Source organism: Vicugna pacos, chromosome 23 (assembly GCF_048564905.1).
Source record: "Vicugna pacos chromosome 23, VicPac4, whole genome shotgun sequence".
Classification (NCBI taxonomy): Eukaryota; Metazoa; Chordata; class Mammalia; order Artiodactyla; family Camelidae; genus Vicugna; species Vicugna pacos.
Window position 1 is genome coordinate 28603817 of NC_133009.1, and position 20367 is coordinate 28624183.

Consider the following 20367-nt stretch of genomic DNA (forward strand, 5'->3'; position numbering starts at 1 on the left):
TTGGGTACATGTCGAACATGCCAACCAGTTGATAAGGACCAGAAATCACTTATTTCTCTTTTCCTTCATGGAGGCTAATGCTTGCTATTGGTACCTAATGAATAGTTCATTTAGTTGTTTCTTGTGAAAATTTCATTTGGTCAGTGGCATATCTACTATAGAGCCCTGGCTCTCCAATGATCCCAACAGAGAGTAGAAGTACTTACAGGCCAGATCCTAAAATATATTTTTCTGAAGTGTATTTGTTCCTGAAATATATCTGTGTAGCTGTGTGGAGCCTGGGACTAGGTTTTTCTTTAAGGAGTTTGGATTTTGCATCGAATTAAGATTTCTTAATTTTCTCCAATGTCACCCAAATAGGCCCATATTACAGACTAAGCTGAATGATGGCTGCTTTTTAATTTTTGAACATGCTGCAGAAGAGTAATACAATTGGAAAATAAAACAGGTTTCTGCCTTATGTAAAGAAACCCTTTCAAATGGTTTTCAATCGTGTTTCTCAAACATATCTGATTGTTAGGAGCATCTTGGGGGCACTGATTAAAGAAGTAGATTCTAGTGCTCCACCAAAACACCTGAGTGAGTAGGCAGAGTATCCCGCTGACTTGGTTATCATCAAAATGCTGATGAGTATTAAATCCCACCTCCAGGGGAGACCTCTCTCATTAGGACCCCTTCAGGAGACTTCCACATGGATTTATGTTATGTTTCAAACTCAGCATGTCCCCTCTACACGTCCTCTCTGCTGTTTTCCTCACCCCATGATTGGCACCACCCAGTCACACCCGCCAGAAACCTGGGAGGTGCTCTTGAGTTCAACTCTTGTTCACCCTTGATTACTCTTTCCACATGACCCCCCTCCCCCAACCACAGCTGTACTCTTCTGACAAAGGCCACCGATATTTCTCACCCAGATACCTTCAAGAGCCTCCTTGTGCCCTAAAAAGTTGAATCTGTCCATTCAAAATATCTATTTCGATGACCTACTAGGATCCGTCATTCTGATGATTCCAAGATGAATTTACCCAATCCTTGATCTTAAGAGTATCAGAGAGTTCCTTGAGTGAGATACCCATGTGAACAAATAATCACATGGCAGGCATGTGCACAAGGCACCAAGTGTGTGGAGAGGAAACGACTGAGGACCTGGGGGTGTCTTCCCTCTGCTTGTCACTAAGATGTGGACGGTCCAGAGAGACACACACACTTAGGCTGTCATGTTCTGTAACAGGTTCTGATTGCCTGGTTTCACACACTCTAGGCTCCCAAATCTTGACTCTGTTAGTCAGTTATATACCTAAATGAATTATTTCACTAGGACTTAATAAACATGAAAAAAAAATGTTGAGAAACAGTAAGCCCCCTTTCTGTGATACGAAATACTTCCAAAGGCATGCCAAATGTGACAGAACGTGAAAGGCAGAGAAGGTTCTTATGTAAATGTCCAGTTGTTACCTATCAAGTAATTGGTAACCTTTAGTTAGCCAAGGTGGCCTAGGAAACAGGCCCTCTGCTTTATAACTGGTTCTGATGTAAACAGTCAGCTCCTCCTCATTCAAGCCTGGTGATAATCCTTACCAAGGGGCTAGAAGAATGGCCTCTTATTCTCCAAGTTCCCTTTTCTTCTCTGCTCCCCATCCTGCACCTTTCCGCAGCTCGTGCAAGGGAGCTTGCTCTTTGCTTGGGGACGTGCTTCATGTGCTCAGAGAACATTTTCCTGTTCCATCACCTCTTGTTCAGCTGTGTGCCAGCAGCTCTAAGAAGAGTTCCTGACTCATAATCGGTGCTCAATTAAAAACGCATTGATTACCAATATCAAAAGAGAACATAATCACAGAAAACAACACATACTGGTGAGAACATAGAGAAATCAGAACCTTGTGTACTGTTGGTGGGAATACAAAATGGTGCAGCCATTATGGGAAACAGCTTGAAAAAAATTTCAAAATATTGAAAACAGAATTACTGTATGATCCAACAGTCCCATTTCTGGGTATTTATCCAAAAGAATTGACAACAGGATTTTGAAGAGATGTTTGTGCAGCCATGTTCACTGCAGAGTTAGCCACGATAGCCAAGAGATGGAAGCAATCCAAATGCCCATGGACAAATGAATGGATAATAGAAAATGCCACATGTGTTTATGATGGAATATCATTCCGCCTTAAAAAAATGAGGAAATTGCCATATGCTACAACGTGGATGAACCTTGAGAATATTATGCTAAGTAAAATAAACCAGTCTCAGCAAGACAAATACTGCGTGATCCCATTTATATGGGGCATCTAAAGCAGTCAAACACATAGAGACAGAAAGTAGAATGTGGTTTCCAGGGAATGGGGGCTGGTGTTCGGTGGATATAACATTTCAGTTTTGCAAGATGAGAAAGTTCTGGGGATCTTACCTAACAGAGTGCCTCTAGTCAACACTACTGTGCTGTATGTTTAAAATGCTTAAGATGGTCAATTTTATGTTGCATGTTTTGCACCACAATAAAAAAGAATGATGTAGGGAGGATGGAATAAAATACAATAAACTTTAAAACCAGAAAGAAAAAAATTAAGATTAAGGACTGTGTTAGTTTGAAACAAGCAAAAATGTTAAAGGATAATCAGATAAAGATATATGCGTACAATATACATTTGTTAAACAAGAGTGAGCTCACAGCCATTTGTCCTTTTCTCACTAAGCCACATGGTGGAAACGTCTTTCCATGGCAGTTAAGTGTAGCTAAACTTCATTCTTTCGAAAGACAGTATTGAATCCCACTGAATGAAACCACAGCGTATTGCCTTTTATTGATGGACATGTAAGTTTCCGTGATTTTGCTGTTATAAAGAATGGGGCTTCCTCTGTACTGCTTTAGACTGCCAAGTTGAGTCTCTAAGCACTGGATCATGATCACTTGATTCACACCTAAGGCTTTGCTTCCTTCAAACATGTCCTGCTTATTTCCCTGTCCCTTGCTTCATACATCCACAAAAATGGTGGTGTGACACTCCAGCTCTGTTTCTGTACCCAGAGCCCTTTACATCTGCGTTCCTTCTGGCAAAGGTGTTCTTTGCAGGCTGCAATTTTAGGCAGGATTTTAAAACTTCAGAAAAGAGCTACTTTTAGGTCTGAGGTGGTTAAGAACCCTTTATTGTGTAGGACCTTAACTCTTCCCTTGTAATACCATTAGCCTTCAATGAGAAGGAACACAAAGCATTACTGTCTGCTAAGTGTGTGACCTGTACTGTGTAAATTACAACTGCATAATTAGAATTACACTTTTGAGAGCTTCCAAATTCTCATGAGCCATATCCTCTTTTAGAAGCCTTGGCATTAGACTCTGGAAATATATTTATTCCTCCCACTTGAGGCCTGCTTTGGGAAAATCAACATAGATACCTGACTACACCAAACTTATACCTGATTGTGCAGCATAACATTTAGTAATGTTTTAAACTAATTAGAATAATATATACTCTAACTAAATATATAAAATGTTAACTAAAACTGTAAAATATGAAATTCTTATCCTTTATTTTTGTAAATTTTATTTCAAGGCTGATACTTTCATTCAAATATGATGAGTTTGGGTAGAATCATAAAGAAAGCACCACATTTCATATTATCAAGGGTCTAATGATTGTTTATTGCATTATTTTTTCTATGTTCTCCATGTTGTAGGCAAAAGATCTCACTGATTTGTCTGTCTTTTTTTTTTTACATGCTACTTTTATTAAGTCAGTTTACAACATTGTATCAATTTCTGATGTATAGCATAAAGTTTCAGTCTATCCTTCATTAATACTTAGAATGTCTTATAACTCTCCACTATCACTATTTAAGTAAATTGACCTCAGAGTTTCCCTGTTAGACTGTGACCCACATGAGGGCAGGGATTCTGTGTGCCTGGTTTGCTATTCTAGTCCCAGCATTTGTCAGGATGCCAGTCACGGAGGAGATGGGTAGTAAACAGGTGTGATGTGGATTCATATTTACTGATGCTGGGGACAGTAATAAAATGGTGATTGTGTTGAGGTGATAAGCACATGCAGTCATACAGGACACACAAATGCACATTTATAGCGCATTTTATTATTATGTAATGCAGATGGGACGATTTCAAAGGCCATGGAAAGGCTTCTCTCTCCTGGCCTGCTGAAGTCTCAAAATACACACCTCGAGACCCAGGCATTTGGCACAAGATTTTCTCAGCCTGGTGATTTGTAGATGTTCTAAAGAGAGACAGTGCGAAGCCGGGTCTGCTTTGCACACGTCAGTGGGAAGGGCTTTGTTGTTGCTGCCGTCAGGGTTTGCTAATGTCAAGACAGGCATAGTAAGAGTAGAGAGCGTGAGAGCTGGGCACTCTTAGACCAGGGCCCCACAGGCTCCTTGAGAAAGGAAAGAGCACTTGAGGAGCCTGTGAGAACATTTTCCTGATTCAGCTTTTTTGTATTGACCCAGCTTTGTGAGAATGTATACATGCACAGGGACCAAGGAAGTGCCAATAATGACAATAAGAGTAGGAAACATTTAGGAAGTTGATTGTTTCTGCAGGCTTATCCATAGGACCATGAAGACGATAGAACATTCTTGAAAGAACTCTTAGTTCAATTCTTTAAGGATATATGTCATTTTAAGCCTGGGTGGTAAAGACGCCAAATAACTGGAGGCGTGTACGTTTCTGTATATGCTGTCCTTCGCATTGAGACAGGATATAGAGCAATAAAGTTTTAGACTATATATACGTGAAGGTGTATGTATAGATACTAATTAGGTGTTCTACCTGTGCAAAGGAAGAAGTATTTGATGTTCTGCTAACACTAATGATAATAGCAATAGTAAGAGCTGCAACTTACCACTATGTGCCAGGGACTGTGATTCTCAGAACCAGCCCAGGAAGTAGGTATTGTTATTCTCCCATTCAGATGTGGAAACTCAAATTTACAAGTATTAAGCAGCTTAATTACTCTAGGCAAGACAGCTAGCTAAGTAGGAATGTAACACAAAACGAGGCGTAACGCAAAAATGCATGATTTTCTTCACTGTATTCTTCTGCCTCTACTTTGTGTAGAATTGCTCACGATACAGGATTCCATCTAGCCCTGTGGAAAAAAAGAAAAAATTTTCAGATACTTTTTCTAGTTGTGTCTCATTCTTGGTGCCAGTATTCAAAATTTCTAAGATCTCTGTCCTGATTTTTCTCTGGTTTTAAAGGAATGCCTATTTTTTAACTTTTTACTTTGAAATAACTTTTAAAAAACAGTCAAAATGAATCTTATTTTATTTCCTGGAAATGCTCAGATTTAATAGGAGCAATGGATTATAGAATTCAGTGAGTCACTTAGGAAAACAGCTTGACAGTTTTGAGCAAACCTTGTGTAACTTTTATGAAACACCTCCAATCAGTTTGTCAGGTAGAATTTCCCAAGCACAATCTTTTTTAGATTCCGTTGATTCCATTTTTAGGAGAGCATAACTGTAATAAGGCATTCTTCCACATGGTGAAAGCTGTTCTCTCTTTTCCTTTTTAATTGAAGGATCATGTATTCACACAGGGAGATACCTGCCACATTCAATCATCATCCGGACCTTGGGGGGAAACCCCCAGTTGATATTCATATTGCCAAACTGCACTGGGGAAAAAAAAGCAAACAAATATGTGTGGAGCATCTATATTCACTGTGCATGTTATTTTTTATGACACGCTAAAGCATTGTTGTTTAATTCTTACAGTAAACAGAATTCTTCAGTGTAAATAGAGATACCTTGTATTACATTTACGTTGCACTGTACTTGTATTGAGTTTCCTTGGTTAGGTATGACAACCTATTGAGCACCCTAGGAAATACAATTTGACACAACATGATGAAGAGCCTCAAAGATACATACCCCAGTGGAGGTGCTTTATGGACAGTTGTGATTCAGCTTCCCTGTGAAAATTAAACACCTTAAAAATTCTACCATTATGGGAAGAGAAAGGTGATAAACTTCAAAATGCTTATGATAGAGAGCCAGTGAGAGTTAAGTATCCATTGTGTGGCTTAGCCACCAAAGAACTGAATTTCTAGAGCTGGGTTAAATAACCTGATCCCCCTGACCACATAGCATAATATTGTTTGATTTTATTAGAGCTATCGTCTTGATTATTAGCAGAAGAGAATAAGCGAGAGAAAAGCACAAAGAAACACAGTCCAGTGCAATGTAGTAGGATACATTTCCGTATTTTTTTTACATTGGGTATTTCTCTTCAGTCTCTCTCGACTCTCCCCCACTCAGCCCTGTATCCTGCAAGGCTGCCCTTCACTCACAGCATCAGTGGGCTTCTGCTCTCTCTCCGGCTTTTGGTTTGTCCACAGGCAGCAGCAACGAGAGATGAGAGGGTGGGAGGAGAATGGAGTCTTGAATTGTCTACCAGGCTTAGGGCTCCAGGGCTGCCTTCTCCACCCAAGCCTCCAGCTCCTGTCCATTGGCCCTTCTCTGTAACTCCAGCTCTTTTTCCAGCTTCCTGAATCTGTTCTCATCCTTTCCACTACAAATTTAAGGATGCTTACCAGGCCCCAGGAGTCCTGACTATTACCAGCTAGGCATGTGTTATTATCACTTGGTGCTTTTCATGAGCTCTACCCCATCTTTGTGAATAGACCCTTCGCTAAATCCTCAGTTGTCCATTTGAGCTGCCGTCGGGTTTCTCCTGAGACCCTGACTGATTCCTCAATCTCATTTAATCTCCACTTAACACACAGCATTTGGGGTACCAGTTGCAGACTTAAATGTAAAATGTCTTCCTTCATTCTGAAGATGGCAAAAGTAAATAAGAAAACAGACAAAACCTCCATTTTGTTACACTTTGTTTTGGCATTCCTAGGTAGAAAAACAAGGAAATGGGTCTTAAAAAGTCAACCTAGTCGTCTGTGGTGGGAAGAAAGGTTTAGAATCATGAAGGGCTCAGAGATTTGTGGGATACTGGCAAGATTCTACTTTTTAACCTTGGTGATGGTTATAGGAGTTATGCTTTTTAATTTTTTAAAAAACATATTTTTATATTGTATTTTGTTACATAGTTTTTAAAAGATTTTTTAAAAAGTGCACAAAAGCTGGAGAGTACCCTGTTCAGTGCACTGCAGAGTCTGAATCCTTCAGTACCAACCCATGGCTCGGTCATGTTCTAGGTGTGTGTCTTTGGTCAAGTTAGCAAACCTGTCTCAAACCTGTTTCTCTCATCTGTAAAGGGAAATTTAAGGTCCTTTTGCTTTTAAGGGTATTTCCTGAGGACCAAGCTATCTGATTAAATCATTAATATGGTTGTTATTTTTTTCAGCATCAAATTCCTTTGACTTTCAAGGGTTTGCCTCTTCTGCCATACTTCCTTACACAACAGTTTTTTGTTTTGTATTTTAATTTAATGTTATGTTTGGATATCATTACAGATTCACATACAGTTGTAAGAAACGATGCAGTGAGGTCCCACGTACCCTTTGTCCAGTTTCCCCCAATAGCAGCATCTTCCAAAACTTTACTACACTGTCACAACAAAGATTTTGACATCGATACAGTCAAGATACAATGCAGACAAATGACTTTCTTTTTTAATCCTCAAAAAAAAAAAAGGAAAAACAATCCCCTCAAAACCATTAGTATAGGAGGCAAGTTAGTTCTTTGGTAGCAGGTTTTTATGAGCTTCTTTACTGAGAATTTCACAGACCATCACTGATAAAGACAGGCACTTCTCTCTGCTGACTGGTGACCCTGTTATACCATATTCAGTAACACAACCCATTCCCAGGCACTTAAGTTTGTTTATTAAAGAGAAAGTACAGTTGAGCCTTGAACAACGTGGGGTTTAGGAGCGCTGACTCCCTGTGCAGGAGAAAATACACATACAGTCCTCCCTCAGTATCCATGAGGAAGTGTGGTTCCAGGACCCACTCTGGGTACCAAAATCCGGGGAGGCTCAAATCCTCTAGTCAGCCCTCCCTGTCTGCAGTTCTACCTCTGCAGATTCAACCAACCTCAGATTGAATAGCACTGTATTTGTTGGAAAAAATCTACGTGTAAGTGGATCTGTGAAGTTCAAACCTGTGTGGATAAAGGTCAGTTGAGTATAAAACTGTTAAAAATGTTTTCTCTCTTAGAATGTGATCCACACGACTGCTAAACTGTAGCAAAACCCAGTCCCTGCCTCAGTCACAGCTAGTTACCGTGCATTCAGCAAAGTGTGACCTTAACATTATTTTTCCTTGTTGATGTTTTCAGCTGGCCCACTTCTCCCTACCTCTATGGTCTTCCCTACCCTAGTCTATTGTATGTGTGATTCTAGATTTATTTTTCTAAATAAGGCTTCCATGATGCCCCTAATCAGTACAGAAAAATGTCAGTGATTCTCCCATGCATTGTAAAATTCCAACTTCTTGGAGTGGTATTCAGGGCCCCAACTTCCCTTTGAATGCTTATTTTCTCTTAGACTCTAACCAGTTAGAACGACAACAGCAACATACTGGTTTCAGGGTGGCTTCACTAGACCTTGCACGTGCTTGCTTCCACCCATCGGTAAATGTCACTTCCCTACCAGGGACATCTTCCTGAGTCATTGTCTTTTCATGTTTTACCATTTATGGAAGAACTTACGGAAGACCTAGCTTCCTTGCACCGAAGACCTGGCTGCTCTAAAAAGCTTTTAGGACTCATTTTAGCCAGAGTACTTACTATTTATTCCATTTGTTGAACAGAAAGGTTTTGCAGTGCTGATCACTCTTAACTCTTGGATTGTTATTTAATTAGATCTGCGTTTAAACCTTTTCTTACTTCCATAAAAATAGATGTTATTTCTTATTCTTTCTGTCCCCCAAAGGACCAAGCATAGTACCTTTCAGGTAATTGACTTTAAATAAATATGTGCTAATTTTTCCGTAGACTTATCCTAATTGAATTTAGGGCTAGAGCATGATCATCAGTTCCTAATTTGAGTGGAATTCCTACCTATTTTAGAAAAGAAAATCAGGCTAGAAGTGGATAACAGGGGTAGAGGCAGCAGTGGGATGAGATTGCCAGATCCCACCCCCAAATTTATCCTTGTGTGACCTTGGAAATTAATTTAGCCCCTCCAAGACTGTATTCCCTCATCTCCATAATAAGGGAATAACAGTTCTAATTTCTTGGTCTAGTCAAAGTTAGCAGAAATAATTTATAGAAAGCACGAAGCCTGTTTTCTGACTCAAAGTAAGTGTTCAGTATTTTTTAATAACAAAGTGTTTTATAATTTCAGAAATACTTTACATGGTGTTTTAAGAACTTAGCATTTTCCTTTTCCCAAAGCTGTTCGTACACATCCTGTACGCTCGTCAAAGAAGGAAGGTGTCTTCTTTAGAACTTCGTCTAGATGACATTCGCTCGTTTTTGTAGCTCTCTTTGGGACTCTGAGGTCAATAAACATTGTTGCTGTGTTAATAGATATTTTAGACTTATTAATGTATATTTTTGGAACTGAATTATACAGTGTTTCATATCATACTAATTTTATATCACAGCATTTGCTAATGGAAAACAAGTTATGACGTCTGCTTGACTATCTTGATAAGAAATGGAGTGGTCTCTGTTTATCAAGAAGTTTGACTGTGTGTCCTTAACTCAAGATTTTATAGTTAATAACTTTGCCCCAAACCAGACCAAAGGAAATGCCTTATCTTAGGCTCTTTTGGAGAAAGCATATGTGGCCACCAGCTCTAAACCACAATGGTATCCCACTTCGGCCTGACCTGAGGTCTGGTGATTGGCTGCGAAGACTTGGACCAAAAGGCAGAAAAGCCAGAGAGGCCAGCATCGCTAGTCCATTTCATCCTCACAGCATGCTTACATTGAACCCAGCTTCCTGATTCTGAGACGAGGAGCTCCTCTTACTTGGTGAAGGCCTGATTGATCACTAAGTGCTCGTGGTATGATCAGATATGAATTTTGAAAACTGCTCTTCTGGCTGTATTATGAAGAATGCATCAAAACACTTAGGTGGCTGTTATTCTCAGATATGAGATGATGGCAACATGGACAAGACAGCCATGGATATGGAGATGGATAAAGATCATTCTGGAATGCGAGGTCTCCAGGATCCAGGGTGGAGCTGGTGTGGTGGATGAAGTAGAGAAGAGTGTCCAGCAGATATCAAAGGGCAGCTTGCACTTTCCCAGTGTAGCATCTGGTTGTACAGTTTGGTTCTACAACTGATCTTTTAGCCTACAAATGCTGTCAAATATTGGGGTTATCTGTAGAATGCTGGATATCTGTGTGCATCTGTGTGCGTGTGACCTCGCCTGCACTGAGGCTGGACTTCAATCTCATCTACCTCTCCATTCAGATGCACCCTAGATGTGTCTGAGCAATTGAATTTACTGTCACACATTTCACTTAGTGCCATTCCCAGCTCGTTTGCCATGTACGCATCTCACTCTGAGCCTTTCTCTCACTAACTGTCTATTATTTCCTTATCCACAGTTCCAGATGTCATGGTTATCTAGTTTCTCAGCAGAGCCTGCTAGGGGGTGACTTGCTAGAGTCGGGTAGGCAAAACAAAGAAGTTACTTTTGAGAGACTGTCATTGAAGGAGAGTGGAGAAGAAAAAAAAAAGCTCAAAAAGTAGACGCAAGAATTGAGAAAATGTAGCTTTTACTGAGTGACGTTAAGAAGTAGAGCTGGGTAGGGATCCTGTGTCTCCTCAGTCCTGGAGGGTTTTGCTGAATTAGAGAATGTTGTCTCTGATGTCCGCAGTGCACAGTGTGAGTCATCGCAGAGTGATTCAGTCGTATTCATTACTGTCTGTGTGAAGATACGGGTAAGTGTGTGGTGCTGGCTGGAAAGATTTCCTTCACAAACGCTTAAGATTTTTAAAGTTGGCACTTAAGGGAGAAGATTTAGTTATAATGAAAATTAACTTCTATAAAGTATCTCATTTCCCAGTATGTCAGATAAATGAGATACTATGCACATAATCCTAGCAGAAAAGACATTTTTTGCTCCCCAATTTATGTGAGAAAAGGAAAATGTTGATTTGGGTACTTTCTACTTCAGTGTTGAAAAGAGAGCATTTCAGGGGGTCTTAAAGTTTCTTTAAGAGCTTCTCAGCCTGCGATTTGCCCGTGAGGGCAGTAACATCACTTCTTCACATGGTGTGCGCACACTGCGTACAGTAATGCTTAGCTGAGTGCCTGGCATGTAATAATTTCTTGTCTTTATTATTCCTGGGATTTTATCTATTTTTCTTCCTCTTAAACTTTCCGTATACTAGTTGGTTATTCCCTATGTATCTTTCATTTCTTAGTTTTAATTCATCTGTGCTTTTGTGTGTCAAGTACTAAATGGCATTAAATCAACTGCTCTCTATTGGTATTCTTTGAGTTAACATGAATAGTCATATTAGAATAAAGGAGAATGGATGCTGGTAGCCACACTTTTTTTTTGTGGCCCCATGAGTGGTACCTGATAGTAAAATGAGGACTCTCAAAAATTTGAGAATAAGAGAAGTGGACCTGCTTTTGGAAAGATACACGGTATATAGTTTTCTTCAAAAAGGGAAATTGGTCATAGCAGTAGCTTTATTAAAGGATTAGCTCATTTAAATTAAAAAAAGCTTAATCCTAAAGGATGTATTGAGCAAGAACTGATAGGTCAAACGGAAAATGTGCTAGGTATTCGAGACAGACTATATTTAATACAAGGAGTTGGTTACAAGACCGTTGGAAGGACTGGAAGAAGCGAAAAGGGAGAAGGAAACAGATTAAAAGAACGAAGAGGGTGATTGCCAGCAAGCTGGTGAACTTCCCTGGGCGGGAGCTGCAAACCTGCCTCAGCTGCTGTTTACTGCTGGATCTGCTAATTTGAACTGGATGCTTGAACCGTCAAGAGATGCTGCCCCAGTCGGAGCTGAAGTCGCACTGAGATTTCAGCGCAGAAGAGGCACTTGTGCTGCCTGGACTGCTGGGTGCTGCTCCTGCGGGGCTGTGTAGGGACGATCAGCAAAGGCCACAGCTCTCAGAGCCAGAAACTGGACGTTCCCTTTCTTCCTGCTTCAGCCCTCCCAGCAGTGCCTCCTATTGGTGAAGCGATAGAAAGTCCACCAGCAGGACAGCTAGCAATGTAGTGTTGGCTCTGAGGCTCAGCGTGCAAGAGAAAGCTGTGGAAGTGTGGAGGTGGGGCTGTGATCAGATGAACTGCGTAAATAACCAGCTGAGTTAGCATCCATGCACACTAGACTCCCTCCCATTACCTTCCGCGACTGACGGCGATCACTGCGTGCTTCCACTACTCTGCCTCGGACAAGTGAAGGTGCTCTTACCCTCTGTCCCCATATTCATTTCTGGGTGGTATCAGTTCCCCTTTTAGTTCATATACACCCTACCTGGATATGCTGCAACTTTTAAAAACCAAACTAATAAATTAACACCCACTAACTTTATATAAATCAACAGGGAAAAAGAGGAGGGAAAATCAGTTGTTATAGACAGATCTCTCCGTAACAAGCAGGAAATTAAAAATAACATCTACAATTCTTGTTTCCATAACTGTTAAGGCCATAGGTAATATTTGCAACTTCTTCCCTTTGCTCTCAGCCAGTTGCCCATCTGTTTGGGATTCTTGAGCTCGTGAAGCAACCAAAATTTTGTATCTAAAAGGTCTGTGTCCTTAGTGGTGGTGGCCTGTGTTGCTTTAGACTTTCAGTACTTAATATGATTGGACCTGGTCAGATCCTGGGGTGCCCTTGAGAAAGCCCAGGGTGTCAGTATGCGGAAGGAAGCTAACTTCTCCTTCCACATAGCACCTTTTTTTCTTTACCTGTTGATACAGTTCCATGAGGATCCCAAATTACCAGGTCATATTCTCAATTTCTAATATAGTCGTACCCTGGTTACGCCCCACGTATAAGCGTTCCTCTTTGTGGGGATAGTTAGTGTCGTGTGCTGAGTGTAATAGTGAGAGGAAACACTGACTCCCTTCTCTTGATTCCCTATTTTCTCACTGTAGAAAAACCAGCATCAGATACGGGTCCTGAGATCAAAGCAGTTGCAACATCCTGTAGGAAGTTCAGATCCACAGGCTGTGATCGCTCAGCATGGGCTGTGATGTGGGCTTCCAGAGGCCATCTCAGCTGTCTCCCAGGCTGTGCGTCGATCAGGTCTATTGTTAGATGAGTGACTTCCATGGGGTTAGCTCACTTCCCACTTCTTTTGCCATGAACTGATTTCTTAAACAAAAGCAGCGTTGTAAGGGATATTCTGAAAACAGGCACAGCATTTCCTAAGTCCACAGTGGATGGTGCTGTTGTGAACAGGTTCCAGAAGTGAGCATCTCCCTCCCAGGAGAGAGGGATGCTTGGGGAAGGGCCCTTGGTGCTGTGATCCCACAAGTGACGCCATCCCTGATGTGATGATGGATGGAAGTTCCATCTTCTTTCAGGACGTGAACAAGACCAGTTCTGGTGTTCATAAGGCTGCGAGTCAGGCCTTCTGGAAGCCAGTTATCAGGGACTCCCTTGACGAACGTTGACTTCACTAGTCTTTGGATTCAAAACTCATTCCTCCTCCAAATCTTCTGTTTCCGAGCTATTCTATAATGTCATCTTTTTAGCAAGTCTCTTTTCATATTTCAGCCTTCTAGGTGTCTGTTTTTCCTGTATCTTGAATTTTCATTCTGTATTGGATGCTGATATTATTACTATGCAGCATGTTCTGTCATTTATTCATTTGGTCAATATCTTTTAAGTGTCTATGATGTTGTAGGCATAGTGCTAAGCTCTAGAAATACACAGGTGAAGAGGGGTCAAGATTGTCTTGGGGGTCCTGTAGCCCATTGTGGGGGATATCAGGCAATTAAGGAAGGAATAATAATACTAATAATGTGAGAAGTAGGTACATGCTATGATGGAGATTTACAGTGAGCTTGGGGAGAAGCGCCCAACATCTGTCCTCAGGGAGGGCTGTCTGACAGAGAAACAATAGATAATTCCTCAGGGCACACCCAAGAGGCCACTGTGAAATGAATTTTACTTTGAGAAACCTTCTAATTTAGCATGAAAGCAAAGTTTTATTTCCCCCAGTATAATGTTTAATGAGTGTAAGGAACCTAGATTGCCCATGAACAGAGATCCGTTAACTTCCTTTCACTGAATATTTTGATGGGATGAATCAAATGATAATATTCAACAGCCATTCAGTCTTCCAAATCTGTTAGTTGATTTCATGGAAATCTATATAGCTTTCCTTCTGAAATAAATTTTAGTTGATCATTAAACCCAGCAAATCATAGCTTCTCTCACCCATTCATGAGTGTCTCATGAATGTCCTTTGTGCAGTTTGCACAGGCTTTGTGTTTAGACGTTTCAGTGTTGTGGTTAAGAATACAGACGCTGGAGCTAGACCGCCTCGCTTCCAATCCAGACTCCAACACTTGCCAGTTTTGTGACCTTGAACCAGCTACCTAAGGTATCTGTGCCTGAATCTCCTCATCTATAAAATAGTGATAATAATACTGCCTCTGTTATGGCAGTGCTGAGAGGAGAGGGTTACAAAGGAGTTCACACACATCGGGTGCTTAGATCAGTGCCTGACGCATCCTGAGTCACACGTAATGCATTCACAAATAAGGTCGTTCTACGGCTAGAGAACATTGATTAGGATATAATTTTAGAAAGCAATAAAAATTATAAATGCACTTAATTCGTTCATCTTTGATATGGAGCACAAATGACGGCAGTTAACATGATGCAGTAGAAAGACTCCTGTGCTGGGACTCTTGGGTTCTATTTCCATCTCTGTGCTAATTAGCTGGACAATTTGATATTGAAGAATTTAAAGCCTGTTTTATCCTTTGGAAAGAGACAGGGTTTAGACTAAGGGAAATACCAAATGCTGTGATTCCATGAACTCACCTATCCTGTCAAGAAAGGCTTGCTTCCTTTACGATAATCTTCGCTGTTGTCCAGTAGTCGTACTAAAAGCCAATTATTGTCTTCCCAGGTGTTATCACAAGTTATGGACTGTATCTAGATGGTGTATTAATCCACAATTCCTCAGAACTCAGCTGTCAAGCTTCCGGATTTGCTCCTTGGAGCTTACATTCCTTCCGAGTCCAAGCCTGCACTGCCAGAGGTTGTGCTCTGGGCCCACTGGTGAGTGTGTGAATTTACATTCTGGGAATGCATTAACTGTCAGATGACAATGAATATCAAGGAAGAAGTAAGTGGTGGTGACTCACTCTCTGCACAGCGAGCCTTTCAAGTAGGATGGGAGATTTTTCTTTTTATAAAATTTCATTTAAGACCTAGTAGGATTTTATATTCAACATAAATTTCAAGACGGCACATAGGTCTAGTGAAGGACAGAATCTACATTTTACTGAAATTTCAGAAAGTGAGTTGACCAGTTTAGCAGACATATGTACAATTTTGCCTAATTTAGTGACATATTTAGAGTGGGTGTTTTTCTTCCTAACAATGAACTTGACAACTAAGGAAGTTATGATTAAAAAGTGAAAATAATGCAAGCCCATAACTGCTGTGTTATGGTAACACTTCTCCCCTACAAGTATGTTAACCAACTGAGCGGTTGAGTTCGCCTCATCTATTGGAATAAAATATTTTAATTTCATTAATGTGATACATTCATAAGAACAGTATGTAAAATTACATTAATATCAGCTTTTGATATCCACATTTCAGAAATCTATCATATGTATCTATGTTTCATTAGTAGTTAAAAGATTGACAAAACTGTGCTTTTTATTACTGGTGTAGTTTTAACAACCCAATTACTAGTACATAATTGTTAACATACCAGCATGACATGCTTTAGTTTCAAAACATCACATTTTACTCTTCTGCATATTTCTTGATTAATCAGATTTAGCTTCTTCTAAGGGAAATAATCATTCGATTTAGATATTTTTTGGCAATCTTTGCTAATGCCCTATCATTTGAATGTACTCTGTCTTCATTGAAGAGTGCGTTGTATAAATATTACCTTGGAAAACAGCTCTACCGTTTAATTTTCGCTTCCTTAGTTTTGATCACACCTCCCGTTTTACTTCAGAGGTTGGTTGCTTTCCAAGCTGCTCACATCATCTATCAGTGGAGCTGAGCTGGGGTCTTTATTGCCATTAAGTACTTTATAGCTGAGACCCTCTGATGGTTACTTACTCTTAAAAGCAGGAATGGCAGTAGGCCAGCTTTTCTTCTCCATTCAAAAAAAAAAAAGGAAAAGCAACAAAAGAACACGTCCTAGGAGCTTGGAACTGAGGCTTTTTCAAAAATATAAACTGCATATTGTGGTTCTGGCTGCTAACTTGGGTCCCACTCTGTCCCCTGATGTTCTGGTAACTTTAAACAAGGGGGACACGATTATCGATCCGTGTCTCCTGCAGATAGTAGGTGACATTGGCCTTAAGAAAGCAAATGCCACAATGCCCTGATGGGAAGAGGGAAACAAAACTGGATTTTAAAAACCTAGCCTTCCACGGCCTCACACATTCTAGATTCGTTCCTGACGTACAGCAGAGTTATTTCCCCTCACCTTGATGATTTTCTTTATCCTGTGCTCAGTATGCAAACGCTTTTCCCAAGTCAATGATCCATCCCTAATCACTGGGATTGAATAACAGTGTCTTTATTTAGAACAAGTCAACTTTGTGCTGCCAAGAAGTTAAAACCCATGGTCTTCAATTGATTTCTAGAATTTTTTTTTTACCAATTACAGTATACATTATACCCTTCAGAGATTGCATATTCAAGTATTCGATAGCTTTGGAACTATATATCACAATCCTGAAGGCTATTACAGAGTCAACTCCTTCTGTTGATGATCCTTCTAATGTGTCCTTGATTTAAGAAATCTATGAATCAATCTTAAAAGCTAGATTTTCCTATCATTATATTATAATAAGATTTTCAACAAAATTCAGCAAAATCGCATATATATGTGTCTATATATATGTCACTTAAAGATATTCTTTATCTAAAACTCAATGTTATAACAAATATTTCACTGAAACAAAAAAATTTACAATTTCTAATGTTTTGTTGGCAGAAACCCAGAATCAGTTTTCCAAAGAGTCATTTTTTTTCTTCATCTGAAACATTTCTTAAGGATAACTCTTGGTTTTTAGAAAAAGAATTCTGTTTGTTTCACATCTCTTACATATTTAATATCGTTGCTTTTCGTGCACACAGGGAAATACCATTCAGTGTTTCCTAAGATAAATAACACTCTACAGTCTCGAATGTGGTCCCGTTCCACCCTCAAAATTTTCCAGGTTGCTTATTAAATAAGAAAATAAAAAGGTTAAAAAAAACCACATTTGGTAAAATAGAATATCTTTGACATAAAAATGCATGTATAAATTTAATATTCTCACCATTTCAATGTAGTATTAGTGCGATATGTTTGGTACCCTTAACCTGACCAAGTTTATTTCCTGTTATTTGTGGTTCAGAAGAAATTGCTCTACATCATCTGAAAAAAAAAAAGATTTCCATGTGGTTCATTCAGTTCTTGTTCATTTGCACAATGTATTTGGCTTTTAAAGAAATTCCAATATAAAAAACAACTTATAATGCTTTTGATCCTAATTTTAAGGTGCTAATATGCATTGTCAAATTAAATCCAGTAATTGAGGTTTCATAAATATTTGAAATAATGAAAAAAATTAACAGAAAATGCAGCAGGGAAGAACTTTTTAAATGCTTTCCTTTTTTTCAATTATGTTGTTGAATTACAATTAGAGAGAAACCTGTCATGTTTTCGTGTTTCTGTGATAAAATGCAATGAGTTTGTTCATAGGAAAGTCATTTTGCTTTTGTTTGTTTGTTTTTCTCTTAGCCAATGTTAGATAATACTGATAGAGTCTAGGATGGGGAGTTTTATGACTGTCTGGCCTTGGAACATTCATTGAATTCAATTCTCCAAGGACCTTCTGAAGGATGAAGTGTGAAACTGTAGGTTACCACTGTGCGATGCGGTGGAAAAGCTGCCTTGGTTTCCTGGTGATGGCATGCTTAAACAGATAACACATCCAGACACACATGTATAGTGTACGTACTCACCTTTTCACAGTCGTTTTTAATAAAGAAATGAATAATATTTGTTACTTAAGGCATCTAAATCATAATGGCAGTAAGTGTTATGGTCAAGAAAATCCCATGTGGGGAATCGATCCTAAACCTGCTATGAGCCCCCACGCCTCCTTGAGAAACACACTTATTCTGCGAAACTTCAGACTTCTCATCTATTACAAAAGGAAAATAATGCCTACTTTATAAGGGGTTGCTGTGAAAATGTAAATGAAATATTTATACAAAGATTTCTGGTATGTGCAAAGAGTTTTATTAAGGATAAAAGTTTTATTTAAATGTTTGTATGTTTTCATTACATACTTCTTCTTAGATTTTTTCTTTCTGTGTCAGGGGAGGTTTGCAGGTGAAGCCAAGCCAACCTTCCAGAAGGCCTTTTCCTTAGCACTTCTTTCAGGCAAAGTAGATGAACAGAGAGGTATTTCTTTTTTAAAAACTAAGAGCAAAATAGTACAATTGCCAAATTTAAAATAGAGTAAAAGTATTTGTCCAGATATGTAAAGAAATTTTAAAAATACATTTATTTTGAATTAACCAGATATTTGAGAATATAATAATATAATTATCTGGATTTACCCTTAATTCTTTCAACTTTTTGAGTCTCCTTTTATTGGAACCCTTTAAAATCATTTTCTGTGCAATAATTTGAACGATATACATAGACATAATGAAACCAATTGCATTGGTATAAAATATTAAAATGATGAATTGATATTTTTCCAGTCAAGTTTCTTTATCGTTTTTTGTACATAGCTATTAGGCTAAAAGAAAAAAAGAGTAGGAGTTATAGATCTAAAGAACCCATAGCCTTTCTCAGATGAAAATAAAACATGTTGTGACCTCATACTTATTAAAAATTAACACACTGTCTTTTCCACATTTATTTTCATAATTGGGAAAGTATATTCGTCCTAACAAATGAAGGCTTCGTAATTGAGAATATTTGCCTGCCTAAGGATTTCATGTTTGATTACCTTCTTGTGATACATAAGCCTGTACTTTAAGAATAAGGTCAAAATTACCAACATACTCAGTAAATCTGAAAAGGCTAAACACTTATGAGGGATGCTTATGAGTTTGTGGTGATAAGTTAGCAAATTTAAGCCAGTTATTTAAAAAATGCTAAAATAGCCCTAACCCCCTTCTGCTTTCTCACCAGCTTCACCTTCCTCTGGTCCCTTAGCCATTCCACTTATTTAGCTATTAAAATCTTTCTGGCCCCTGTGCAGTGAAGGGTTTCATTTTTTCCAGAGTCTTTCTCTTCAAATAATTCAGTTTCCGGTCTTTTCTGTATAGGTTCATTAACACTATATTAATGAAATTTCAGCTCTTTTGCGATTATACTTTAGGGACAGAGTCATTCATCTACATTCATCTCTTGATTGTCTGGAATGGTGCCATTTCACAAACCTGGTAGCAACTGTGTGTGGGGGAGTGAAGATGCTTGGTGTGGCCTTTGACAAAGCCCAGCAGTCTGTCACGCCAGTCAGGAACTTACGAAAACAGACCTTATGCATTTCTTCTCTTTTGCAATCTCATTAAAAAAAATTGTTTTTAAGCAGTCCGAGAAATAATCTGTGGACATGTACAGCCGTGGGCATGGTCATAGTGCAAGCTGATCCTGGAAATCACACACTGCCTTGGTCAGGAGCTCACATTCTAAGCTTTAACAGCAGGAGGAAAAAAACATGAGGTATGCTTTGATCCCGCTGACAAAATGAGGTATTCATACAAGATGCTACTGTCAAAATAGTTTACTTCACAGCAGAAAGAGATTCTTTGAAGAAATATGCTCAAAGGGAAGCATGTGCTTATTTTATTTGCACACAAAAATAAATCTTTTTATACTCACAGGTGGAAAATCGAACTCAAGAAGCTCTTCCTGAAGGAACAGTAAATGTGTTTGTCAAAACAGAGGGATCCCGGAAAGCCCACGTGAGGTGGGAGGCACCTTTCCACCCTAATGGACGCTTAATGTACTCAGTCCTTTTTACTGGAACTTTCTATGCTGACCAAGGTAACTTGTTTGTCATTTTGAAACTTTCATAACATTAGAAAACATTTTCTTTTCTTTGGAAGTTTTTTCCTTTAGCCACCAATTTGCATTTCTTTAATTTTACTCAAGATAACTTGTATTAAGGAACTAGTTTAGTTGTTCTCATTTTGTGGTCCCCAGAGCAGCAGCCGTAATTTCATCTGGTCAACTGTAGGAAGGGTAGATCCTCCAGCCTCACACCTGCTCTACAGAGCTCCAGGGAGGCGGGGATCAGGGC

General features: G+C 39.2%; 1 protein-coding gene across 1 annotated transcript in view; it reads left to right on the plus strand.

Moving 5' to 3' along the window:
* Positions 1–20367, plus strand: part of USH2A (usherin) — a 698253-nt gene that overhangs the window by 392925 nt on the left and 284961 nt on the right. Inside the window, exons 37-38 of the mRNA XM_072948735.1 lie at positions 14988–15139; positions 19949–20111. Coding sequence (XP_072804836.1) covers positions 14988–15139; positions 19949–20111 — 315 coding nt within the window. The remainder of the gene's footprint in view (positions 1–14987; positions 15140–19948; positions 20112–20367) is intronic.